The sequence below is a fragment of the Schistocerca gregaria genome, chromosome 3, assembly GCF_023897955.1.
Source record: "Schistocerca gregaria isolate iqSchGreg1 chromosome 3, iqSchGreg1.2, whole genome shotgun sequence".
Classification (NCBI taxonomy): domain Eukaryota; kingdom Metazoa; phylum Arthropoda; class Insecta; order Orthoptera; family Acrididae; genus Schistocerca; species Schistocerca gregaria.
In genome coordinates, this window is record NC_064922.1 from 555,969,051 (window position 1) to 555,995,030 (window position 25,980).

The 25,980-nt window shown below is 40.4% G+C and overlaps 1 protein-coding gene across 11 annotated transcripts in view; it reads left to right on the forward strand.

The window, feature by feature from the left end:
• Nucleotides 1-284: 284 nt before the first annotated feature.
• The window catches only part of LOC126354480 (peroxisome proliferator-activated receptor gamma coactivator 1-alpha), a 141,934-nt gene continuing 116,238 nt past the window's right edge, over nucleotides 285-25,980 (forward strand). For 2 of the 11 annotated variants that reach the window (XM_050004189.1, XM_050004197.1), the window contains exons 1-8: nucleotides 366-468; nucleotides 2,143-2,300; nucleotides 11,350-11,418; nucleotides 11,524-11,633; nucleotides 13,516-13,648; nucleotides 13,749-14,409; nucleotides 14,491-15,071; nucleotides 22,581-22,703. In XM_050004189.1, coding sequence (XP_049860146.1) covers nucleotides 11,353-11,418; nucleotides 11,524-11,633; nucleotides 13,516-13,648; nucleotides 13,749-14,409; nucleotides 14,491-15,071; nucleotides 22,581-22,703 — 1,674 coding nt within the window. In that variant the 5' untranslated portion in view covers nucleotides 366-468; nucleotides 2,143-2,300; nucleotides 11,350-11,352. Of the gene's footprint in view, nucleotides 469-560; nucleotides 1,456-2,142; nucleotides 2,301-11,086; nucleotides 11,202-11,349; nucleotides 11,419-11,523; nucleotides 11,634-13,515; nucleotides 13,649-13,748; nucleotides 14,410-14,490; nucleotides 15,072-22,580; nucleotides 22,704-25,980 lie in introns of those variants that run through there. The other 9 variants (XM_050004195.1, XM_050004198.1, XM_050004193.1 and 6 more) reach the window with 8 other exon arrangements.

Sequence of the window (25,980 nt, forward strand, 5' to 3'; positions counted from 1 at the left end):
TCATTATTTGTGAAGCGTTCTACATTACACGAAAAATAATTATGCAGGTGTTAAGCAGAACAAAGGACTGCCCTAATTCCAACAGCTTACGGCATTAATGTTTACGATATTCAAAGCGCTCATTTCAGCAATGCGATTACAATCAGAAAAATATCTGGCGCATTATGACAATAAAATACCCTTCCTTAGATTAGATACATTAAATTATAGATTCTCGTTTTATACATTATGCGTTCAAAACTAAGACACAAATCGTTTTTCCATCTCTGTCTTCCGCATATTTGAATTTTGAGGAAAGAAGCCACTCAAAATTTCGTGCGTGCTCAGCGTGCTGCCATCTAGTGTTGCATGACGTTAAATAGTGTCCACGTGATCGGCGCTTAGTAAATGTGTGTGTGTGTTGATGTGTGCAAGTCCCCAAAGTTTGGTTCCACATGTGAAGATTATTGAAAAATTGGAGGACACCCAGTAAGGAAAAATTTTTACCTATGTATGAGGTTAATGTAGAATCAGCTGTCTTGTCGATTTGTGAACAACAGGGCATTTGTTGGGACGTAGTTTGCTGTCGAAAGCTGGTGTTTAAAAATGTGCCTATCGTGTGGCATATTTTTTAGGAGTGTTGCCTGTTCACGTTGGCTATAAATAACGTTACTGTATTAATAATTTTAGCGTTTCCGTGTAATAAGTGATTAATATATATCATTCTTTGTTTATTCCTCCATTAATCATTTCGAGGACACGCCGAAGTTTCGTAGGTATTCCGACCGGCGCCAAGCTAAACAAGTGAGCATTGATAGCATACCATGCTTCACGGCTTGGGTTACTGTTAGCCGGTTGCTAGTTGTTCAGAATATAAATATGAGGTACTAATATAAATACGATGATTGAAATGAGAGAGGTTGGATAAGGTTTTGTTTTCGATCTGTCAGCAGCTTTGCTCGTTCGTTTCTATAATCGTTCTTTTTTTTTTACGTGGATGGAAAAAATTATCGATGCCTGCCACGGAATTTTCTTTCCTGAAACCGCCTTTTTGTTGTTAGTAATAATGATGACGATAATTATTTACTAACGTAACTGAAGTAGAAGCGGGTGTCTGGGCATTATAAGAAGCGTTTCGGATAACCATATTGCGAAAGGTGAAGTGAAAGTAAATCAGATTTACAAATGTTTTTATCACGTAGTGAGGCATTTTCTTCCTTAAAAAAAAAATACATTTTTCCATTTCCATATTTGACTGGTGTTCTTCCTTTTATTGACTTTCGTTCCAACAACTTTGTTAGGTCTAAATTTGTTTTCATTCGTATTTTTTCGGAATGAATTGATAGGCAACATTAGGATTTGCCGTAGATAAGCGAACTGCTATAGAGCATTTATAAATGTCCTGTTTCTCAAATATTTAATAATAAAATTGGCATTATACAGAAGATATGTGCTTACTGATTTGTAGCCATATAGGTACGTAACTGTTGATATGCAAAAAAATTTCTTCTTACCTATACATCTAACCATGCTACAATAGTAGCAGAGATAATATGTTTGAAGTATTTTTGCTAACTGTAGAATAGTAGTAGTCAGTCACTGCAACTTTCAGTACAGCTTATAAACAAATAAAAACTATATACACACAAATCCATAATTCTAACACCACTAATCATTTGATTCACTACATTAACAACATCCAATAGTGATATACTTCATTTCAAAAGTTGCGGTGCATTACCTTCATTTACACAAATATCATACTGTTCTATCTGCTCATGACAGTCACTGCCCATCAAAGGGCAAAATATTTTGAACTGACACATTTTGTAGTTGCTTAACTTCATTTACAAGCAACTATGAAAATGTATTTTTCTTATCTATTACCTGTCTGCTATATTTCACATTTGCAGTTCTAATTGTTGATGTGAAAATTAAAAAACGTAATGCCTCTTCTTATCTTTTTCTGTCAAACAAAGAACAGAACATTTAAACCTTCAGTTGCATTTAGATAATAATAAACATTCTGAAAAACAGTGTGTGTATAATGTATTTTAGAGTGTAATCGTTGTTGTTACTGAGAATAAAACTTCTGACCTGGAGAAAATGTGTAGTATCAAAGATGTGGCATGTACTAAATGATCACTGATGCTCTTTTTGCAGTTGACAGTTCCATTATGGGGTGCTAGAGGAAAGTAGCCTAGATGAATCCTGGAAAGATGCTAGATAACAAACAAAACTGTTTTGCATTTTTTTCATAACACAGAAATAATACAACTGCTGCTCCTTTCCCCGATGTCCATCAGTGCTCAGTATTGCTGGTTAGTTTCAACCTGTTTAAGAAATATAAGTTGTCATCTGGATAGGAATCCAAACGTAATATTTATGTATTTCTAGCTGTCAGTACATGCAATACAGGTTCTGGGTGGCACCAGGTTTATTATTTTAATTGTACAAACAATGTTTGGTACAAATAGAATCGAATATTTGTTGTTGTTGATCGTGTGCATAATACATTTGGAAGTCTATACATAGTTGTTACAATATGACCAGAACTGTTGACCAGGAGAAAATATGGGCAGGGTCTTGGCAGTAGAGTGAAATATTTGGGTCATAAAAGACTGGCAAATAAGAAAAAAAGTAGATCTTGAAATCCTGCATATAATAATACTTTTTGAACACAGTAGGTACTGCTTCCAAATATCCCCTCATTTTTGTTCGTTGTTTGTACATTAATTAAGATAACATTGTAACTGACGTTTCAGCAAGTGAGTGGTATGGGCCAACTGCCAGTCAATCATAGTTCTCTCTAGAAAGTCACATGTGACCTTTGCTGCCTGCTTTGTAACTACACATAGGGTTTTGTCAAGTGCACCCATAACCATCTCTGTCTATATTCTGCAAACCACTGTGAAGTGCATGGCAGAGTTTATCTCCTATTATATCAGATCTTAGGGTTTTTGCCCATTCTGTTCACTTGTGGAGTGCGGGAAGAATGGTTGTTTAAATGCCTCTGTGTGTACCATTCTCAGGATCCCTGTGGGAGTGATATGTAGGACGTTGTAGTATATTCCAAGAGTCGTCATTTAAAGTCAGTTCTTGAAATGTTGTAAGGAGGAATGTGTGAATAATTTGTCTCTGTCTTCTAGAGTCCAGCAGTACACTTTCTTCAGCATCTCTCTGACAGTCTGCTGCAGATCAAACCAACCATTCATGTTGCCCATCTCTGTGTACAGTCAATATTCCCTGTTAGTCCTATGTGGTATGAGTCACACACACAATATTGTAGGATATGCTGCACAAGTGATTCATAAGCAATCTTCTTTGTAGACTGATTGCACTTCCCACGTATGTATTAATCACAGTCTTACCATCTGCTTTAGACTGATATTACACTATCAAATTTGTCAAAGTTTATAAATAAAAAAATTTTGTCAAAGAAGTTTAATGGTGTAATATGCCACTTGGTCAAATCTCGTCTGTCGTCAAATAAATTTGATAAAATCTAGGGCCTCGCTGCAGATTTGATCATAACAGTTGCTTGGTTTCTGTTCACTGGAATGTGACATATTACCACCTGGAGCACTGGCATCGCTTGCAGCGCTCTGTCATCTGCAGTGGTAAATACAATTGGTGTGTACTGACAACTACAAAATTAATAGAGATGTATGAAGTTGATGAGACAATTTACAACATGAGTCATCCTGAATACAAAAATAAAATAGAAAGAAACCTCCACATGGGAAAAATATATTAAAACAAAGATTCCAAGACTTACCAAGCGGGAAAGCGCCGGCAGACAGCCACAATGAACAAAACACACAAACGGAATTACTAGCTTTCGCAACCGATGGTTGCTTCTTCAGGAAGGAGAAGGAAAGATGAAAGGATGTGGGTTTTAAGGGAGAGGGTAAGGAGTCATTCCAATCCCGGTAGTGGAAAGACTTCCCTTAGGGGGAAAAAAAGGGACAGGTGTACACTCGCGCGGCGCGCGCGCGCGCGCGCGCGCGCACACACACACACACACACACACACACGTACACACGTCTGCTTGTGTCTGTGTATGTGCGGATGGACGTGTGTGTGTGTGTGTGTGTGTGTGTGTGTGTGTGTGTGTGTGTGTGTGTGTGTGTACATCTGTCCCTTTTTTTCCCCCTAAGGGAAGTCTTTCCGCTCCCGGGATTGGAATGACTCCTTACCCTTTCCCTTAAAACCCACATCCTTTCGTCTTTCCCTCTCCTTCCTGAAGAAGCAACCATCGGTTGTGAAAGCTAGTAATTCCGTTTGTGTGTTTTGTTCATTGTGGCTTTCTGCTGGCGCTTTCCCGCTTGGTAAGTCTTGGAATCTTTGTTTGAATACAAAAATAGATTGAGAAGATTGGAGACCTAATCTAACCTAACTCTCTCCTGTAGCAAGTAATCTTGAGTGTTACAGTGAGCCTGTCTTCTGCAGATACAGCAGTTCTTAAGTGAGTATTGTGCTTGTGATATGAGTATACACTTCACTGAGCAAATACTGAAATGTATGCTCATCCATTCTTAAGTAATATATGTAGGACTTGATGTCCTCCATTACAAGCTCACGTAACCAGTTTTGTTGAATGCTTTTATCGTCTCATAATAAAACCCATCGTTTCACCTAGGCATGTTCCCTCTTTTCCCTTGTGCTTCTCATCCACATGTGCACACAGTGCAATTGTGGTACATGCAACTGCTTGACGAAAAATATGGTGACAGTGTAATACCCCCTTTTAGTGCCACATCATAGATCTTTGTCAAATAATTTTGACGAATACATCATCAAATCTTTGACAAAGAAATTTTATAGTGTAATACCCACAGCTGAACCTGTATGCTCATTCCATTTCGTATCCCTACAAAGTGTTAACTGTAAGTATTTATTTGTGTAAGTTAACAGAACACTTAATGTCGGGTCATGGCTGGTGTACAGTACTTACAGCTGTGATTCAAACAGCTGAAGGGGAATGGCTGCTAGATGTTGCCGGCAGGAGGCAATTTGCAAAGGTGTGATACAAAGTAAGAAATATTATCATACGTATTCTGCATAAAACTTAATCTGGTATATTAAAATGCACTTTAACAAGTAATAAACAAATTGTGATCAAAACGGTTTTTGACAGTATATACTTTAAGAAAGAGCTAGTTTTAACATACGTCCAAAGAGAAATATTAATTCATATTACAAGTTTTCTCGGCACTTAAAGAAGCAATTAAAGAACACAACTGCCAGATGCGCTTTTCAAATAAATATCCCTTTAAAACTTTTACATTAGGTTCAAGGAACACACATTTCCACAAAACATAACCGCATTTGGACAGTACTTCACTGCACACAAGCATACTGTAACTAACATAGACAAAAATATGTGAGTTGTAGAAGCTGTGCCTAAGGGATGTTTTCTGAATCTTTTGGAATTGGTATAGGTTTATGGGAATAGGAAACCCAATCCTTCTTAATGAATAGAATGAATTTGCGTCTAACATCTATTTTGCATCATATAACAAGCTGTTGTAGGCCTTACATATACTAATGGAGCTGTTTCTCCCCTTGCCTCTGCTGCCCACATTTATTTGTCTTGGTTGTGTCAAGGCTGCTGCTGTGTGCAGCCTTTTTATCGTGTTTTCATATGCTGCTTTCAGATACCTTAATTGAGCACTGTTTAAGCTTTAGAGCTTTCAGTTGTATTTCTGATTCTGCCCCTTTGCGTTTTGCCTTGGCCCTAAGCCATCCACAGTTTCTTAACTCTTTTCTTGGTATCCCCATTGCATCCGTGACTTCTTTTTGGTACACTGAAGTCAGTTAATTATATTGTACTGCATATTTCACAGACACTTATTTGCAGTTACATTTTAAAATTCAAACTAATATTTCTCTCTGGACCCATGTTAAAACTGTAGCTCTTTCTTAAAGTGAATTCTAATGTGTGCAGTTTATTACTATGCAGAATATCTAAGCTCATATTTCTGACTTTGTGTCACGCCTTTGCAAACTGCCACCAGCCAGCGACATCTAGCGACCATACCCCCTCAGCTGTTTGCACCATAGTTGTAAGCACAGTACACTGATGATGACCTAACATTGTGAGTTGTGAGTGTTTACCATTTTATGATGATTTTTACTCTGTGATGATGCTACTTATATTACATGTTTTATTTGCTTACTCTGTTAACTTCATGAAGACAGGTATGTTTGCTAACCTTCTGGACTATGTATGTTACGTACTGCTTGTAATAGTTGATAGGCTACTAGTATGTATGTTTTTCATAAATATGCACATTTTTTCTTTTTACATCAGTCTGAAGATGACCATAAGGATTGAAACCAGTGATTGAATAAACACACCTTGGCAGTCAGAAACAGTTGTGATATTTACAGAATTTCTAACATTGGATCACTGTCAGCTTCATAAAGATTGTTGCCCCCTTATCAAGACTAATGGTTCATGACCGGCACTCAAACCCAAATATCATCTTTCCATGGGCAGTCTTCTTTCAGTTGGAAGAATGGTACCAGCAAGTGACATGTACCCAGGGTTTGTGATTTGGTCTGGCACAGCTTTAGTGCTTCTGTACTGTTCTCTGTGATACATACAAATTCCTCTTAGTAGTTCCATAGTAAAGAGAACATCAAGGATGTAGAAGCTGCCATAAGAACAATAATACACGATACTCGTTTTCATAAGAATAGTTATGTTAATATTCTTTCCATACATCTTAATTCAAATGGTTGTGAAGCCTAAATGATAAGGAAGATGAAATTCTTTCTTAGTAATGGGACATTAATTACTCAATTGTAGTCCCCTTCTTGCCTTTATAGGCAAGAAAACAATGCAACAATTGCTGAAATACATTGTTGAGAATAACTGGCATGCAACAATTAGTCTATCTGGCCTCAGTTGCTTTTTGTCTTTCTGTGAGACAGATGATATCTGTTTGTGGTGTGGCCCTATAATAATATGTCAAGATTTATGAACAGAAAACTGACATCAGTGATGGTAATGAAATTGATGTAGATTAACTGGAGGTGACATTTCACGAATCAGTACTAAAAAGTCAAATATTCAGGGTGCAGATAAACCTTTGCATGATTTAGGGTGCTCTCCCTTAACCCTCGAGTGGGCGCGCCATTTTTCATAAGATGAGCAGGCAAGCCACGCGCTAAGTACACATGAAAAAGAATAGTTTTCCGTATGTTACCAAGGTAAGTCATGTGTGATCAAAATCACAGTTTAATCTTAGTTTATTTCGCCAAGAAGAAAATAAACTTACATAATATGAGCTAAACTACTGTTTTATTAAACAATAATGAAATAAATTTTCACTATAACTCTCTGTTGCCAAGGACAGGTGTTAAAGAGACAGTAATGACCCATTCGAAGCATTAAGCAGTGCAGTTGCATCAGATCTTGGTCAGCTGCTTATTCGATCACTAATTATCTCGTAGACAACTGCCTCAATCTGGGATTATGGTGCTAGTTTGTAATTAGGGTCATTTTTTTTAACTGATCATAATTTTTTTTTCTCGCCGAGCTTGCTCTGTCTTTTATATTGCTGCTGCTCCCTTGGATGTAGGACAGCACAATTTATCGCTGTTACCTGAAGGGATAGGTATAGGTTTGCAGTTGTGAAACAAAAAATGGAACAGCACAAAATCATTTTATTTTTGGTTGGTGCACTTTACCCACTCGCGGGTTAAAACTTCACTCCATCCCAAATCACAACAAGGCTTCATATGGCAAAAAGAAATTAGAAAAAGCATGTTTTGGAAAGAAAAGCATGCTGGGCATTAGATTGCAGTAGCTATTCAAGATTCTGATCACAGAGAAGAAAATTTTGATGATGACATTGTTAGGAAGCCAAAGGCTTTGATGCCATGATATTGTTAATGACATAAAAAGTGGGTAGTGTAAGAGTACCTGAAAAAATTCAAATTTTAACTTAAGCTCCACCCACTTCGTCAAAAGGAAACTGTGTCAGAATTCAATGTTAGTGAGGAAACTGAAAACAGAAATGGGTGTTTTATCAATTCCTAAACCAAAAAGTGGGAAAGTTATTTTGCTGATGAAGTGGTAAAGATTGTCACTGATCAAAATGATGAATATACTCGAATGTTACCAAGAGCAAAAGACAAAGTTAGCATTCAGAAGAATGTGTATATACTCTTTGTTTTAAATGGGAAAATCCAAGCACATTAACATTATTCTAAAAAGACTAAGACCAATGTGTGTATTTTTGCTGGTGCTGTGGAAACTCATTCAGAGAGAGAGAGAGAGAGAGAGAGAGAGAGAGTGTGTCAGAGGGGGGGGGGGGGGGGGGGTTCCACTAAAATGTAAAACTGCTTTGGGATGTGGAACACATTGAAGAAATGTACAAAGAAGTTATAAAATTTCTTATGCGTGACTGAAAACTATGGCTGCTGGCTTAATCACTGTGAAAATTGTCCCAGTGGTGACAAACTGTCAGAATTATTTAAGCAGAAATTAGCTTACAAAGATGCTGATGATGAAATTGAGTTCAGTTAGAGGATAAACACACATCATTGGTTAGTATTGGTAAAGCATTGTGCTGCAACTGTTGGTGAATACATAGACTTGTTGGTGACAAAATTACAGGCACTTTGAACCACACCCATTTATATCCAAATGTCAGTCAAAATCATTGAGAAAACTGAAAGAAAATCTAACCCTGGAAAAAAAGTTCTGTTGATGGACTTTGCAGAAAACTACAGTATTATAATTCAGAATGAAATGAGTTGCCATTGGACAAGAAGCAGCTTTACAGTCCATCCCTTGTGTGTTTGTGGCAAATGAAAAAAGTTAATTGGTAGTAGTGAACCAATGCTTTACAAGTGATTGTGTGGAACATGGTGTTGGATTTGTAAATGCTGTCCAGAAAGAAATGGTTAAGTAACTGGCAGAGCATTACCCACAAGTGAAGAAAGTGCATTATTTCACTGATGGATGTGCTAGTCATTATAAGAATAGAAGCAGCTTTAAAAATTTGTGTGAGCACAAAAATGATATTTCTATTGATGCTAAGCATTCTTTTTTTTTTTTTTTTTTTTTTTTTTTTTTTTTTTTTTTTTTTCCTACTAGCCATGGTAAATTTGTGTGTGATGGTTTGGAAGCAACTATAAAGCATATATTGGGAAGAGCTAGTCTCCAACTACCGGGTGATGCAAAAGTAACAACTGCATCTGGTGTTTACAATCTCTGCAAATCTAATATTGACAGATGTTTATTTCGCTTCTTTGATAAAGTAAATGTGGATTTCCTATGCAAGAACCTCAAGAAGAGATTTTCTACAACCCGCAAAATACCTGGTACCAAGAATTATCACCATTACAAACCACTTTCTTGTGATTCTTTAGAGATTAGAAGAGTGACTTTTTCTGAAAAGCCATTCTTGATTTTTTCATTCTCTGAAAATGGCGCACAATGAACATGTACCCGTCCCCAACAAAATTCTTTTGTAGCGCCTTTATATGATGACAGATGGTACTTTGCCTTCATCAAAAATGTCTGTGATGAAGAAGGAGACATTAAACTACTTTTCTCCATCCACTTTGACCAGCAAAGTCATTCTTTATGTGCTGTTAGTGTACGTAAATCAACATCATTAGGCGGAATGTATTCATTACTTTAATGAAATATATGTGAAGCTAACAGAATATAATTTGTCACAGTGGATTAAAAACATTGTAACTTTATTGTTTAAGTAATTACATGTCTGTTAAGTATGTGCTTTTCTTAATTTATAAAAGAAATCTAAATCAAAAGCTTCATAAACACCTGAGTTATGGGCATTTATGTAGATAAGTACCATTTTGCATTGACATTCTCGCAAAGCCCAGTATAAGTATAAGCAAATGAGCAAAGTTTTATGACAATCTGAGATGGTGGGTGACAAGGCCTGCGTGATTTGTCGTGGAATGACCCTTGTCAGTCTTTTTTTTTTTTTTTTTTTTTTTTTTTTTTTTTTTTTTTTTTTTTTTTTTTTTTCTTTTCCCCAGCAGAATGTAAATTTTTTCTAACGGAGTGTAAGATTACATTTTTTGACGATCTTCTTGCTAAGTCAGATATTCAGTGCCTAAAATTAACACAACTAATTTATTTGCAGCATCTCTATTGTCAGTTTCCTTATTTTTAATTTTTAAATTGCTGTTTTTGTGTTCATATATGCTGGTTTTAGGTCTGGGAAGTCCTTTTATGTCAGCTTTTTATTTACTTATTATATAGTTTGAGAAGCTGTTTTCTGTTTCTGTACAGATAAAAATTTTGTAGTTCATTGATAGTGGGGAAAAAGTGTCCAACAGTATGGTATGTAAACTATTTATTTTTCTCTTTTGTTGAATTGAGAAAAGCACAGACAAGGATACATATAAATTAACTAAGACAATCAGTATGATCGGAAGAACTCTGGCAGGACCAATGTGTCCTACAGAAAGCATACTTTTCTCTTTTGTTAATGTATTCCTGGCATTTGTAATTTTAAGACATGTAACATTTCAGTTGATATATGACAAAGTTTTTTACAATATAGCTATTGAAGAGACATTATTGGCAGGATCTGTAAACATAACTGTCCACTCCTTTGGTGATTTGATTTAGAAACTGCTTGACAGAACATTAAAAAACCATATTCTAAGACATGTTCATACATTTACAGTGTAGTTGAAACAAAATTGCACATGTAGCTGGAATTAATTACCAGCAAGGGGACTCTAGTTCTGTGTTCTGGATGTCAGCTTCCCCACCTATGTTGTTACTGCCCAGTCTTCTTCCAGGTGCCTATGCTTGTCTAGAAAGCTATCATAATGTATAAATTGACTCACCATAAAATCTCATTAGAGATGCAACAATAACATGAAACATTGTTTTCTTATGCTTTGGAATTGCGACATTCTTAACCAGAAATGTGAACGGCAGCATGATGGAACAGCCCTATAAATTAGTGTTATGTTAGGAAGGCTGCAACTTGAGTGTAAATGTGTACACTTTAGTTTTTCCTGCATATCTTTGTTACACAAATCATGAAAATTTCTACACACTTTGTGTTAAACAATGAAATACTGTTTTCTTAAGCAGGTAAAAAAAGGATATAGACCATGAAGTTGTCTTAGGAAGCATTAGAACTTTTTGGTGCATAATTTTTGGAAACAATTCTGATTTTTCATGTCTCACTTGCTGTCTAAATATTCAGGTATTGTATTATTTATTTATTTTGTGAGGTTAATTCTTAGTCATTTTTGCTTTTCAACCTTTTTGTATTTATTAAATAAGTGCAATTAATTTTTATTTCTATACATACTTATTTGCATTTGTCTATAATTCTTGTTTTTGTTTTGCAGAAAATGGAGGCAACATTTTTAAACTTTTGTGATGAAAATTTTACAACTTTGTCCCATTTTTGCCAAAAGGTACGTGTGTTCAGCATTAATAAATTTTCTTATCATAACGTAATTGCAAGTATGTAGATGTTTATGCTTCACACCAACTTTAACTGATTTATGATTTTTTTAAAGGATGAACCAGATGATCCAGACAGTGGTCTGCTTGATTTAATTCATGATGACTTCTCATACCAGGCATCAAACTTTGGGGTGGCAATGGATCTCTGGGAAACTGAACAAGAGTAAGTGGAAGAAATTAAACAAAAATAGTCTACAATGTTTGACTACTTACTCATTTAACAAAGAAATGCTGCTTTAAACAAAACAAAACTGACACCAGTGGGCCCAGCTACACATGTAATACACCATGAACACATCAGTACACCAAACAGATGCTTATACACAATAGCTGAGCTGGAAAACATCCATACTCAGGGCTGAAATCGGTTAATATCACAAGTTTTTGTGCTACATGTGATAAGTTCTATATAAGGCAAATCACGGTTATGGTAGAAAAGTTCTGATAAAATGTAAATACTTCAGGAGTGAAGGAGACCTCCCACCAAAAATTAGAAGCGCTGAGTGTTATCAGGCACGCATAAAAGAAGATAGAAAACTTGTTAGGTTTCCGAGTAAATATTTTCTTGTGCAATAGTATAATTTATGTACTCTGTAGTCGAGCCAGTGTAGTCAGATTCCCGACAGCTTGCAGCGCTGTTTTCAACTTCAGTCTGTGAAGTACTGACAGCTGAAGGTGAAAACAGTTGGTGGATACTGAGCTGTGACAACACCGAAGGATTGGCATACAGATGTTTACAAAATCGTATTATGATATTGGTTGAGGCAAGTCGACAGACCTGCTGCTGGCCAGCACACTGCAACTGTCACGCCTCAACTATAGCTTGGAAAGGATTTACTTCACATAGCAAGTCTTCTGCCTTTTTTTGCGTGTGCCTTTTGAAGACTCAATGCTTCTGTTTTTAGGTGAATCATCCTTTTTAATTCTAAAATATTTACAGAGGCAAATCATATTCACATGGCATTATGTCGATATGGAGGAATAGTGTTTATTTGGAAGAACTTGCTGTTAGTTTTCATTCACAAGAGTGGAAACAGAAGATTCAAATAGCTGTTGCGGAATTGCTCCTGTTTGTTTATTTTCTAGCAGTTTTCTGTTTTCAGACACCCTCAAAATCTCCTCCTACAAGTTGATATGGGCCATTTAATTTATCCATATTGATAAAATTTCATACAAACTTGTAACTCACTTTTATTCTTAAAATAATGTTTAGGTAGTTTGGAGGATGAGATGTATAACTTGACGTTTAGTGTTTTTCGTGAATTTGTTTGATAAAATTGGGTGTAGCTAGTAGACCTGGGTTGCGATAACGTGAAAGAAAACTTAAAATGCAGAAATTGTTAATGATGGGAAAGAATTGTATTAAGAGAATAGGACATCTGTTGGGACCGACAAAAATGAACGTGAAATCGGGATTTTACTGTGTTACAGGTATCATTATCTAGGACTGTAGTTTCACCAAACTAATTAGACAATATATTTCTATATATGAGCATTAGTAAAAACTGTAACCTGTGTTGTCACGAATATTTAGGTGTTAATTTGAAATGTATTGCAGTTGTGGTTACGGGTAGAGCTTGAGAATGCAAAAGTTCTGGTCCCCCCCTTCCCCCCACCCGCTGAATACATAGCAGATTTCGCACCTGTAGTGACATGACAATGCCCATTTCCCAATGTGTCATCGGAAGCAAAATGCCATGTTTTGCATGTTTCAATTCAGTGAACCCTTATACATTTCTTTGTGAAGTACTGTTTATAACCCCCCCCCCCCCCCCATGGCTCCATCTTTACTCATGTTATTTCAGTGTCATCACACTTACGATTACTCGTACTAGCTCTCTTTAGTATGTTCTCTCATCCTATGAAGTGTTCAAATGGAACCTTCATTCTCTAATCTTCCCAAGAGTGTTGGTTGTTTTGTTGTGTTTATTTACTCTATTTTTTTTTTTTTTTCAAGTAAAATTTGCAGTTTTATTATTTTTTCCAAATGAAATAATTCTATGTTTGGGTAGTTGTCATTTAACAATGCTTTTGTGATATTGCAGTTCAAACAGTGATTCATCAGTTCTACCAGTCACCATTCCACAAGAGGGAAGCTTGTCCCGTATTGATCATAGTAACAAGGAAGATTTCCAAAAAATGTTGTTGGATTGGCAGGAACATTTGGGATCATTGCAGGTATGTAACATATTATTATACTGTATGTTGGCTTTTGTGAGTTGTTTTCTTTGTGTGAAACATTGTCATGAAAATCTAACATTCCTGAGCTTTCCCCAAGGTGTCAGATACAGAAGAAATAGATGCTGTGCCAGAGCAGCTACCAGACAACATATTTGAAGATCACATATATGACAGCATGTTTACAGAGAAACCAATATTTACTTCTGTAACTTCGAAGTCAACACCAAGTATATCTATTAAGGATGATGATATCAATATCTATAACTTGGATGAGTTGTTGGATTGTGCAGATGATAATGATGACAAATTACCTATAAAAATTCATGAACATGTACTTAGAAAAATGGGACAGTTTAAAGTGGATCCAGTTGCTAAGCCTGAGATAAAGGCGGCGGTGAAGTCAGAATCTGAGATACGTGAAGCTGGAGGAGAACAATCAATAGATAAAAATAATCAAAGAAAATCTGTCAAATTGGAATCTAGAATTTCAGTGAAGAACGAATCATATGCTGATTGCAAGTTTATGAAAATTAACAACGTTAATGAACAGTTAGCGACAGCAGAATTTGCTAAAGGTGCAAGTACTCTTTCAGAGCAAAATGATAGTTTTGAACTGTTGGACTGTGATCCTTTAAAGATGGAAGAAGAACTGTTAAAAACATTCCCAAAAATAAAAGTTGAACCATCAGAGCTGGATCTCAAACTAGAAGTTGATGAAGATTGTGTAGACATTGAGACAGTATCTGAACAGATTCCAGGTAATATTTTAATCAGTGTCTATAGCATTCTTACTCATAATTTCCCTTATGTCCTCTGACATATATTTTTCTTCCTTCCAGTTCTTGAAGCAGGTGATCTTAAGAGTCTGCTAGAACAATTTGAGGCATCAGAAGCAGTAAGCCCTAACATAGCTACAGGAACTGCAACATCACTACAGCAGCAGATGGCAGCTGACAGTGCACTGGGCAGAGAGAAAGCAGATACACCTGCCACTGCTGCTACAAGTGCTCCCTCCACTAGCATAGTTTCTGCACCTATCAAGCCTCCAATTACTTTACCTTCCTCAGGTCAGCAGACATTGCCGAATGTTACCACATCAGTTACTACCTCAGTTGTGAGCACACTAACAACACACACCCCTGCACCACATGCTACATCTGCCATTCCTTCTTGTCTCAAAATTTCTAATTCTGCAACTCGACCACTTCTTAAATCCCTACATTTGTCTCAATCGGTATCTGCAGTATCTGTCGCAGCCAATCAGTGTCCCAAAGAATCCAAGTTGTTTGACAATTCGTCACCTTCAACATCTGTAGCAAGCAGTGGGAGCAGCAGTCCAGTGTCACAACCAACTACACCACCCCAGTCAAACCATAAAATCCAGGAGTCATTATCTGCTGCACTTATAGAGAAACTAAAGGTATGTTTGAAATAGATTAGGAATTAGTCTAACCAGTAGATCAGCTAAATATAAATGTACATTCCACACAGTATCTTGTATACCTTTTTTACATAATTTTGAAATGTGGTGATATTCACCGTTGTCTTTGCCGACTTTCTTATGAACAGAATGACGGTTATTGTTGAAAGCTCAGGTTTTTGTAGGTAATAAATGCAGCAAATGTACTACATAGAAAAGTTTGTGTTTGAACATTATTTCAGTTTACATTACCCTGAAGCCTTCTGCAATGGATTTGATGTATAAACTGTTCTTAGGTGTTATTTTAGAAATAAAAATTTCTTAGTCATGAAAGTTAAATTAATGCATGAACACCAACTTTTCTTTGTTCTGAATAAATGCTTAACCACAGGGACTTGTTGTGGACCTATCATTCCTTTCAGTGGAAATCCACTCAGGATTAAGAAAAATGTGTGGTGTCTTTATGGTAGTAGTAAGTTGTTAATTAATGATGTTTAATAGTGTGAACAAGAAATGCCCTCCAGCTGTACACTTGTCACTTAGAATCAGAATGACTCATTCTTGTAAGTACTTCTATAATGATTGTGTTGGTGTTGTAATGTCATTCCAGATATGACACAAGGGTTTGTATTTGAAAATTCATTGACTTCAGTTTTAAAATAGGAAAGCTGTGACAGCTGGAGAGTATGGAAGAGGAAGAGGCAGTAGTTTAGTTTGCCAGTCATGAAGTAGTGAAAGATCTTGTGAACAATTAGTTTGCTTGCTATTGGGAACACCATGATATTCCTTTCGCATTGTTACAATCAGTGAAGATACTCCTCTACACGAGTTATATATCCCCCAGGGGCTCAGCATTCACTTGCTGAGTACGGGCTTGGCGACCCCGGGGTCCTGAGCTGGGGACTGGTCTGCGCCGCCAGTGTCCTGTCACCGTAACCCCCGGACATGCTTCAGCGACCACCGTACGGCGCGGCGGTGAAATGTTGTGTGCTGCGGGGAATGGTAATCTTGGCTTGACAGCCTGGATTGCGAGGAAGGCCAACCTCTATAAAAACCCCTCAATCTTTCGGTGTGCTACGCACCTAGAAGATGCATGGCTGTTGGGGTGGAACAGTCGCAAGCAGGCAACCTCTGGGGCACCTGCCGCACCCCAGTTGTATAAGGCTTACTCAGGCACGCGGGGCTCTGTCTGAGTGGACTTTTAGTTCCCTAGCTGCTCGTGGGACTGCAATGGACCCTTCGACCTCTACATTTCCCCCTACCAGTGGCTTGGGTGGGCCACTGGTAGGAAAACACACCCCATCGAAAAAGCGGCTACGCGCTGTGAGTCCTCCAGCGCCTGGTGTTGCTAGAGATTTAACAGAATGTAGTAACGGAGCACATGCTGATAATCAGAATGTGTTTTTGATTATTAAAAGGAAGGAGGGTAGCTTTGAGAGGGTTTCTCCCTTTTACATCCACAAGGGTCTTGAGGGAATTGCAGGAACACTGAAATCTGTAAAGCGACTGCGCAATGGGACTCTGTTAGTTGAGACTTCTAGTTCCCGTCAAGTCGCTGCCCTTCGGAAAGCAACCTGTCTAGGAGATTACGCTGTCGAGACCGAACTCCACTCCACTTTGAAATATAGTAAGGGTGTTGTGACGTGTAGGGACTTGGTGGATATCCCCATAGACGAGTTAAAATCTGAGTGGGCTGACGAAGGTATTGTTGACGTGCAGCATATTATGAAACGAGTCGATGGGGACCTTGTCAAATCTGACTCGTTTATTCTCACGTTCAGTTGCCTGAGACTCCCAGAGCATGTTAAATCGGGGTTCTTACGTTTGCCAGTATGGCCATATTTCCCCAACCCAATGCACTGTTTTAAATGTCAGCGCTTTGGGCATACTACGTTGGGGTGCAATGGGATAGCCACTTGTGGTAAATGTGGTCAGCCTGCCCATGAAGGAGCCGATTGTTCATTGCCTGTGAAGTGCATGAATTGCTCTGGGAGTCACCCTGTCTGGAGCCGGATCTGCCCCATCTATCTCGAAGAACGGAAGGTACAGGAGATTAAAACATCTAAGCGCATCCCCTATGGTGAGGCCAAGAAGCTCTTTAAGGCCATGCAACCTCGTGTGTTTTCAACATCTTTCGCTTCCGCTCTCAAAAAACCGGTACAACTGGCCACTGTTGCTACGCAAACGGAGGTTGCTAGTGTTAGCACTAATACCTTTGCTTGCCAGTGCACTTGTGCTGCTGCGGTTGTTTTGCAATCTGCGGCTCTCCCCGCTTCATCGGACAAGGCCATGGTTGCTGACATTGGGGTACTTCCTGCCTCTCCCCATATGGCGCCTTCTGCCCAGGCGAGTAAACCTCCAACTGTTGACAAGGCTCTGCATTCCAAGCCCCCCAAGACAAAGCCTCAGAAGGTGAAGGTTCTGCCACCTGAGGAGACTAGTCAGCGTCGGTCCGATGACGAGGCCATCGTACTGTCTGACATCTCCCGTGGGTCGTCATCGGAGCTTATGGACATTGATGTCGACCGGGGGCGATCTTCTCGCCCCAGGAATAAATCTCCGGCCAGTACGGTCTCTCCTCCAAAGCACAGAGGCAGGGTGAAAGTTCAGCCACCCTGATCACTGGCTCCCATATTACAGTGGAACCTGAATAGGTTCAGGATGCATGTGGCCGAATTACAACTGCTTATACGAGAGTGCCACTTGTGCTTATGTCTCCAAGAGACACATTTTCGGGTCACTGATGCTCCTTCTTTACGGGGCTATACCGTATATCGAAAAGATGATCTGACGGGGGAAAGGGCAAAGGGTGGTGTTGCGGTTTTTGTCCGTGACATGCACCCCTCATCTGAGCTCCCTCTCGTCACCGACTTGCAAGCAGTTGCAGTTGCAGTTGACATTCTTGTGGGTCGGAGGCTCACAGTCTGTTCAGTTTATTTACCGCCTCCGGATGCGATAGACTCTGAGGCTCTCACGGACCTTATTAGTCAACTCCCCCGCCCATTTCTTCTTCTGGGGGACTACAACACTCATAATGTCTTATGGGGCTCTCCGACTACTTGCCCCAGGGGTCACATTCTGGAAAGCCTCATGATGTCTGAAGAACTGTGCTTCCTCAACTCTGGTGCTCGCACTCATTTCTGTACTGCTTCCGTGTCGTCATCGGCTATCGACCTTTCCTTTTGCTCTCCAGCACTCGCGGATTCTGCTCTGTGGGAGGCTGCAGCTGACCTCCATTCTAGTGACCACTTCCCCCTTTGGATTCGCCTCCTGGATGAGACTGTGGCACTACCAGTGCCACCCCGGTGGCACCTCTGCAGAGCTGACTGGACACTTTTCAGCCAACTGGCTGTTTTGGAACACTGTGCCAGCATCCACGAATGGGTAGACCATATTACAGCCGTGATCTCCCAAGCTGCTGAATTGTCAATCCCACGGTCATCCCAAGAGGCGTTCTGTCCCTTGGTGGACCACTGAGTGCCGCTCAGCCATCCGAGCCCGCCGTGCAGCTCTGCGCCGCTTCAAGTGCCGTCCCTCAGCTGACAATCTTGCGGCCTTTCGGGTGGCAAGGGCCAGAGCGCGGCGAGTGATTAAAGAGAGCAAACGAAGGTCATGGCAATCGTTCTTGAACTCCATCTCTCGCTCCACTAGTTCTACGAACGTATGGGAAGCCATCAGGAGGATTTCCGGGAAACTCAGCCAGCTACCTGTCACGGCATTGCTGCATCAGGGATGTCTCCTCACGGCGCCGAGAGACATTGCCCAGACACTGGCCATGCATTTTGCGGACTCTACCGCCACTATTAACTGTGATCCAGATTTCTGCCGCTACCGCACTGCCATCGAAAGGGGTCACTTGGACTTCCGGTCTCTAAATTCAGAACCCTATAACTGCCCCTTCACAATGTGGGAACTGGATTCTGCGCTGTCTGTGGCTTATGATACTGCGCCTGGTCATGATCAAATCCGGTACATCATGCTGCGGCACTTGTTGCTGCCATCCAAGGAAGTTCTCCTGAACTGTTTCAATATGATATGGTTATCTGGCACGTACCCTGACTTGTGGAGGGAGGCGATTTTGATTCCCCTCAAACCAGGGAAGGACCGTATGCATCCCAGTAGTTATCGGAGTATTGCTTTGACGAGCTGTGTTGGGAAGACGTTGGAACGCATGGTCAACCGCCGCCTGGTTTGGCTGCTGGAGACCAGGCAGCTCCTTAGCCCCTCTCAGTGTGGCTTTCGGAAATGTCGTTCCACTATAGACAACTTGACCCTGCTTGAGGCCGCCATCCAGCAGGCCTTCCTACGTAACCAGCATTGTCTAGGGGTCTTCTTTGACATTAATAACGCGTATGACACTACTTGGCACCGCCTTATCCTCAATCAACGTCATGAGTGGGGCTTTCGTGGCCGTCTCCCCATCTTCATTCGGTCCTTTCTTTCTCACCGCCTCTTTCGGTATCGGGTTGGTAATGTGCTATCTGATTTGTACGTGCAGGAGGATGGTGTTCCTCAGGGCAGCGTTTTAAGTGTCACCCTCTTTGCCGTCGCTATTAACAGTATCACGTCCACTATCCGGAGTCCTGCCCAATGCTCCTTGTTTGTGGATGATTTTGCTGTTTTCTGTTCTTCCTCCAGTCTTGTCACTGCTAGTCGGCAGTTGCAGCTTACGATAAAGCGCTTAGAGGCATGGACTGCAAAGACGGGTTTTACCTTTTCTGCAGACAAATCTGTGTGTGTTCATTTTAATCGTTCTCGGCGTCTTTTTACCTCCCCTGAATTGCGTCTGGGGGACACCGTTCTTCCTTTTAGAGACACTGTGAGGTTCCTAGGCCTCACTTTTGATTCCAAGTTGTCGTGGTTGCCTCACCTTAAAGACCTCAAGGTGCGGGCCCTGAAGGCACTGAATATTTTGAAGTGTCTGAGCCATCGGTCCTGGGGAGCAGATCGGTCGCGTCTGATGCAGTTTTATAGGGCTTTCGTCCGATCGCGTCTTGATTATGCTTGCACCGTGTATGGGTCAGCAAGGCCTTCGTATCTGAAGATCCTTGATGCAGTACACCATGAGGGTATCAGGCTGGCCACTGGTGCCTTCTGTACCAGTCCCATCCCCAGCCTGTGTGCTGAGGCAGGGGAACCGCCGCTCGCCATCCGGCGGAAACTCCTCATGGTGCGACGGGTGTGTCATTTCCTTGCCTATCCTACCTCCCCTGCGTACCCTACCGTTGCCCGACCACCTATGGAACGTCTCTTTTTCCAGTCGTCGCAGGGCAACGAGACCATTTGGGATTCGTGCCAAGAATTTGCTCTAGTCCCTTGGTGTGGAGCGGGTGGCCCCCCAACGACAAGGTTTTACTCGCCTGCCTCTCTGGTTGCTCCAGAGGCCCAGCATCCTTCTAGACTTGTCGGAGAAGTGGAGGAACTGCACTCCAGCGTTTGTTTTTACCTCCTTATTTTACGATATTTTAAACCAGCATCCGGACCATGTACCTGTATTCACAGATGGCTCTAAACAGGGGGACTCTGTTGGTTGTGCTGTTGTTTTCCCTGATCGAGTCGTCAAGTTACGGCTTCCTGCGGCGTTTACCATCCTTGATGCCGAATTGTTTGCAATCTTGCGGGCATTGGAGCAGATGAGATGTGTTCCCAGTCTTAAGTTCCTCATCTGTTCTGACTCCCTGAGTGCCCTTCAGACCATGCAACACTTGTACCCAGCGGATACGGTCGTCCAGAACATCCATGATGCCCTACTCCACCTGCAACGGCAGGGGAAGGAGGTTTCTTTCTGCTGGGGCACGTGGGTATTAGTGGAAATGAACTGGTGGATGTGGCTGCCAAAGATGCATGTTCCCTCCCTCACGTTGTTGAATGTGCCGTCCCCCTCCATGCTGTGACCTCCCTTTTGCGTTTTCGTGTTGTGCATCAATGGGAAGAGGAGTGGCTGGCAGTTTCTGACAATAAGCTGCGTCTGGTCCTACCAGTCATACAGGCGGGATGAGGTTCTCCTCACTCGCCTCCGCATCGGGCACAGTCCCTTAACGCATGGTTTTTTACTCCGGCGGGAGGACCCCCCCAATCTGCAGTGCTTGTGGCGTCCAGATTACTGTCCGCCACATTTTACTTGACTGTCATTTATTCTCTGACCAGAGGGCGGTGGTTTCTTTGCCACTGGATTTGCCCTCTATTTTGCAAGACGACGCAGCGACTGTGGTTAAGGTCTTACGGTTTTGTGTCCTGTCCAATCTGTTGCTTCGGATTTTAGGGAGAGGGTTTTAATGTGCTACTGGGTGACTGCCTCACCCAGGTTTTAGGTAAGAGGTCCGCCAGTCGCGATTACCTCCTTGTTTCCCTTCGGTTTCTGTTCTCTTTTCCTTGTGTTTCCTTTCCTTTTTTGGTGTGTTTCTTCTCCTCTTGTTTTGCCTCTGTATGTGAGCATTTGGAACTGCGTCAGGCCTGTGTCTTTTAGCCGTTCTCCTTGTTCGGTGTCCGTCTTCGTCCCTTCACCCCATGTGTTCCTGTTTCTATGCGTTGGGGCACTGATGACCATGCTGTTCAGCACCTGTAAACCTCAAACACACACACACACACACACATGAGTTATATACTTAGTTCTGAAGCCAATGTAGGGTTTTTTAATGAAATTTCTGCCATTTTGCTGTAAATCATTACTCATTTATTTCATAAATTTTTACTCATTTACTTCACACGGTTGTGATTTCAATGCTGTAGCCATTATAAAGTGCAAAGTGAAATACTACCGCAAATGTCCAACATACCTGCATGACATGTCATCATTGAAATAACATATCTGGTTTTATAAACCACTCGCCTTATTACAGGAGATCAGTGCAGATCAAAAATATGTAAAATGGCAGAACTTCATTCAAAAAGTTGTACTTGACTGTGGTCCCCAACGAAGTAAAAAATCATCAGTGTCATAGTGTTCCTAACATTCTTCAGATAGCTCATTTATATAAATTTGTAAAGGAAGACAGATATGGCTCATGTTTTTTATTGTAATTATCAGTCCAAAAACTGGTTTGATGCAGTCTATACACTAGTCCATCCTGTACAGGCCTCTTCGTCTCTGCACAATTGTTGCAAGCTACATCTATGTGAACCTCCTTATTATATTCATGCCTTGTTCTCCATCTACAATTATTACTCCCTCTCCCACATTGCCATTTATAAATTGACTATTCCTTGATGGCTTATAATGTGTCCTATCAGCTGATCCTTTCTCAAATTATTACAGAGGTTTCACTTTTCTCCAATTTGACTCAGTGCATCCTTATTAGTTATTTGGTTTACCCATATAATCTTCAGAATTCTTATGTAGCACCATATTTCAAACCCTTGTAGTCTGTTTGCTTGATGTAACTCTTAGACAGTCATCTTGCAGTTAAATATTGTTTATTGACCTGTTAAACATTTTTTTTATGTTGACAGTTACAGGTGGTGGTATTACAATTCATATTCTGCATGCTAATGAATTTTGTGCTGTTACAGGCCAGTGGCCGCAAGAAAACAATACCAGTTATACCAGCGATGCCAACAAAACGTTCAGGGAGAGGTGCCACCCGAATGCAAGATGCTGGAGCAGCTCTCAGTAGAAACAAGCTTCTGAAAATTGTAAGTGTTTGTGTTGTTTGCTCTAATTATACAATATAGTCATTTCTTAAGTGACTTATTTTTCTTGATCGGTTTGTAACATGCGGCAGATAGAAAAATTAATTGCTGAAAGTCAGATTTCCATTACTTGTAATACAGATTTACTTCTGAACAAGTGGAATTGGAGTAGATTGGATGAAATGAACTAGTGTAATGCAAATAAACACAATGTAAGAGAATAGTGTGAAACTGTAAGGAAACAAGGACAGAGTGTGAAAGAAATGGTATATTTTATTGTCAATTAGCAGTTCGATAAACAACATATTATGAAGGAATAGATACGTAAGCTTCTTCTCAGTTACACAAACCTACTGTGTTCTTAAGTCATTATCTGCTCCTTCTTTTGCCCTGCTCTGTGCGCTCCTTGTAGCATGCCATTCTGACCTTATACTCATCTTGAATTACATTTAATCTTGTGTTTTGAGTTTGTGTTTTCTGTGAGCACCTATTGGGTATTTCATGTACAATGCAAGTGGCGTGTTTGGTGTTCTACAGTAATAAATACTGTGAGGGTGGGCTCTGTTCACCATGAATTCTGCAACCTGTGCCTCAGGCTTGGGCAAGTGATGTATGGTTTTTAGTCGAGCCACTGAAAGAACATCCCTGACAGCTGGCAGCCATGTTGCCAATGCTGCTACATCTCAGTTTGTTGTTATGTTGTGTTTGTCAGTCTGTGAATGTCACATATGTAAATTTTAGAGCCATTGCAGTGCCAAAATGCTAATAATGTCGAGGGATCAAGACGCCTCAGTTCATAATTAAAAACAATATATTTGCAAATATATGTTGAGATAAACATTACGGTGTTTCAGTATTTTATACCCCCGCCGGCGAAACATTGCACTTGACAGTTCGCTTTTTGTCTAGTTAGGTTGGCTGTACTGTAATAGCGATGTTGCAACAGCAGCCTCTATATACACAGCAGACGATACAGTTTTCCGTCCCGTCTTGTAAATGCAAGCGATTGAGCAATTACAATGTATATAAAAACTAGTTTTTAGTTGTACTACAATGACAGGAAGTAAACAACCGTATAATAATGCATGTTAAAGCATAACAATGCGCACCCTTTCGATAACGGAGCAAAGAAATACAAAAAACAAGCATCTGACGACTGGTGCTTTAAAATCAATAATGTACGTAGTTTACAAAATAAATAATAACCGAGATTGCAATAAATAACCGATATCAGAATTTTTTTCACTCACCAATTTACAGCGATAATGGCGCAATTCCATCCAGCTCGCCATCGTCACTGTTGTCCGATTCATCGCTAAAACCGTCTTCATCGTCGTCATTGCAAGACAAATCATTAATTGTTCATGGCCACTGATAATGCCTTCTATTGTCTGTGCTGCTCGTATAAGCTTCTCGACGTGCTCTACTTTTTTTCTCCATGAGGCTGCATCCACAGTCACAAGAGCTTCACGCAACAGCTTTTCCACCTCTGTTATTGTAAAGGACTTGTTGTTGTTCCTTACGTACATTTTTACGTCACTCCATACTAACTCAATAGGGTTGAAATGGCAGTGATATGGTGGCAGCCTTATTACAGTATGACCCTGCTCCTTGGCAATTTCGTCTACTACGTATGTAGGTGTCATAGTCTTATTTTCTTTAACAAGAGAATATAACAGAACCTTTGTCATACCCATATCCGCTGCAATATTTCGAGCCTGTAACCACTGCACCATAACTTCTTTCCGATCATTTGTAGTTGGGGCTTTGTTCTGTATCACCGAATGATATGGAGCATTGTCCATTACAATTGTTGTAGGGACAGGAAATTGTTTTAAAAGGTTCCTGAACCACTCAACAAATCGTGTGTGATCCATATCTTCATGGTAATCACCAGTCTTTTTTGATCTAAAAACTAAAAGTGCATCAGGGACAAAACCACTGGAGGAGCCTGCATGGACCACAATTAATCTAGCTCCTCTTCCCGTCGGCTGATGGCCGCTACTGCTGGGTGTGTTATCCGTCCAACATTTACTGACAGCTTCCCCGGCATTAACCCACGTTTCGTCTAGCCAAATTATGGAATGAATGTCTCTGCCCACAATTTTGTGCAAGAAAATGCTTCGAGCGGTAACAATATGTGCCCTCTCTAACAGTACTTTGCGTCCTTCTAGCATTTTGTAACGGAAACCCATATTTTTTTAGCACAATTTTTAGTGATGTTTTACCACCCCTGAAGAGTTCACTTTCATTTAAAGAGATTAATAACTTAGCTACAGTCGGATACTCTTTTCTGCTGTAGTAAGCATAAACATGCCTACGAACTGCATCAGTCTGGAAAGAATCTAAATCTGTGATAGGACTACGCCGCTTTTTCTTCTTTCCCAGGGTTGATAAAAATGTATTATTTGATCCAGACAGCTCGGAATCATTACGGCTCACTTCAGTATCTTCCAAGTTTTGTAATAATACTCCCTTACTTACTACCGTTCTTGCACTAATACCAAGAGTTTTCGACGTACGTTCCACCACTTTGTCGGCAAGAATTGATGGCTGTCCATGAATGCTTACGTAGTTTTTCTCCTGCTCGTAAAACTCAAGAGTTCTGCGTAGCAACTCCAGTGCCTGGCTGTTTAGCGGCACCCCTCGACGCAAAGGATTGTCACTAGGTGAACAGTCTTTTCGGTGGCATTTTTCAAGTAAATAAACTCACAACGTAACAAAAGTCACAACGATACAGCACACAGTACAACGAAAACACGCGGTAAACAACACACAACTCACGTTGTATACACCATCACTAAACAAAGCCGGCAACGCGATAACTTTGACGTCACAGCACGTGAGTAACAGCAGTGCTCACTGCGCTGTGATTGGGTGGCGCCCCACGCTGAACGCCTAGCGCCTATCGTTCTTCACTTGTTACTCTGTTACGCTGCCAACTTCATACGCAAACGTCAAGTACAATGTTTCAGCGGCCCGGGTATAGTGCATGTTTTATTTCTTACCTGTATTTTGGAGATGACTCCACAGTCTTCAAAGAGAGTTCCTGTTATATGTGTGGTGTCTCTCCATTCGGACAATGTGAAAGAACAGACACCATCCACATAGTAGTAATATTCCCCCTGCAGGTCTGGGGTAAGAATAGGCCCGAGATATTCCTGCCTGTCGTAAGAGCCCACTAAAAGGAGTCCCTCCCCCTCAAGGGGGTAGTTTGCGCCTGCGTCTGGAGACGGATGTTCAACGACTTACATTTGTGGTCATTTTGGTTTTTCGCTTA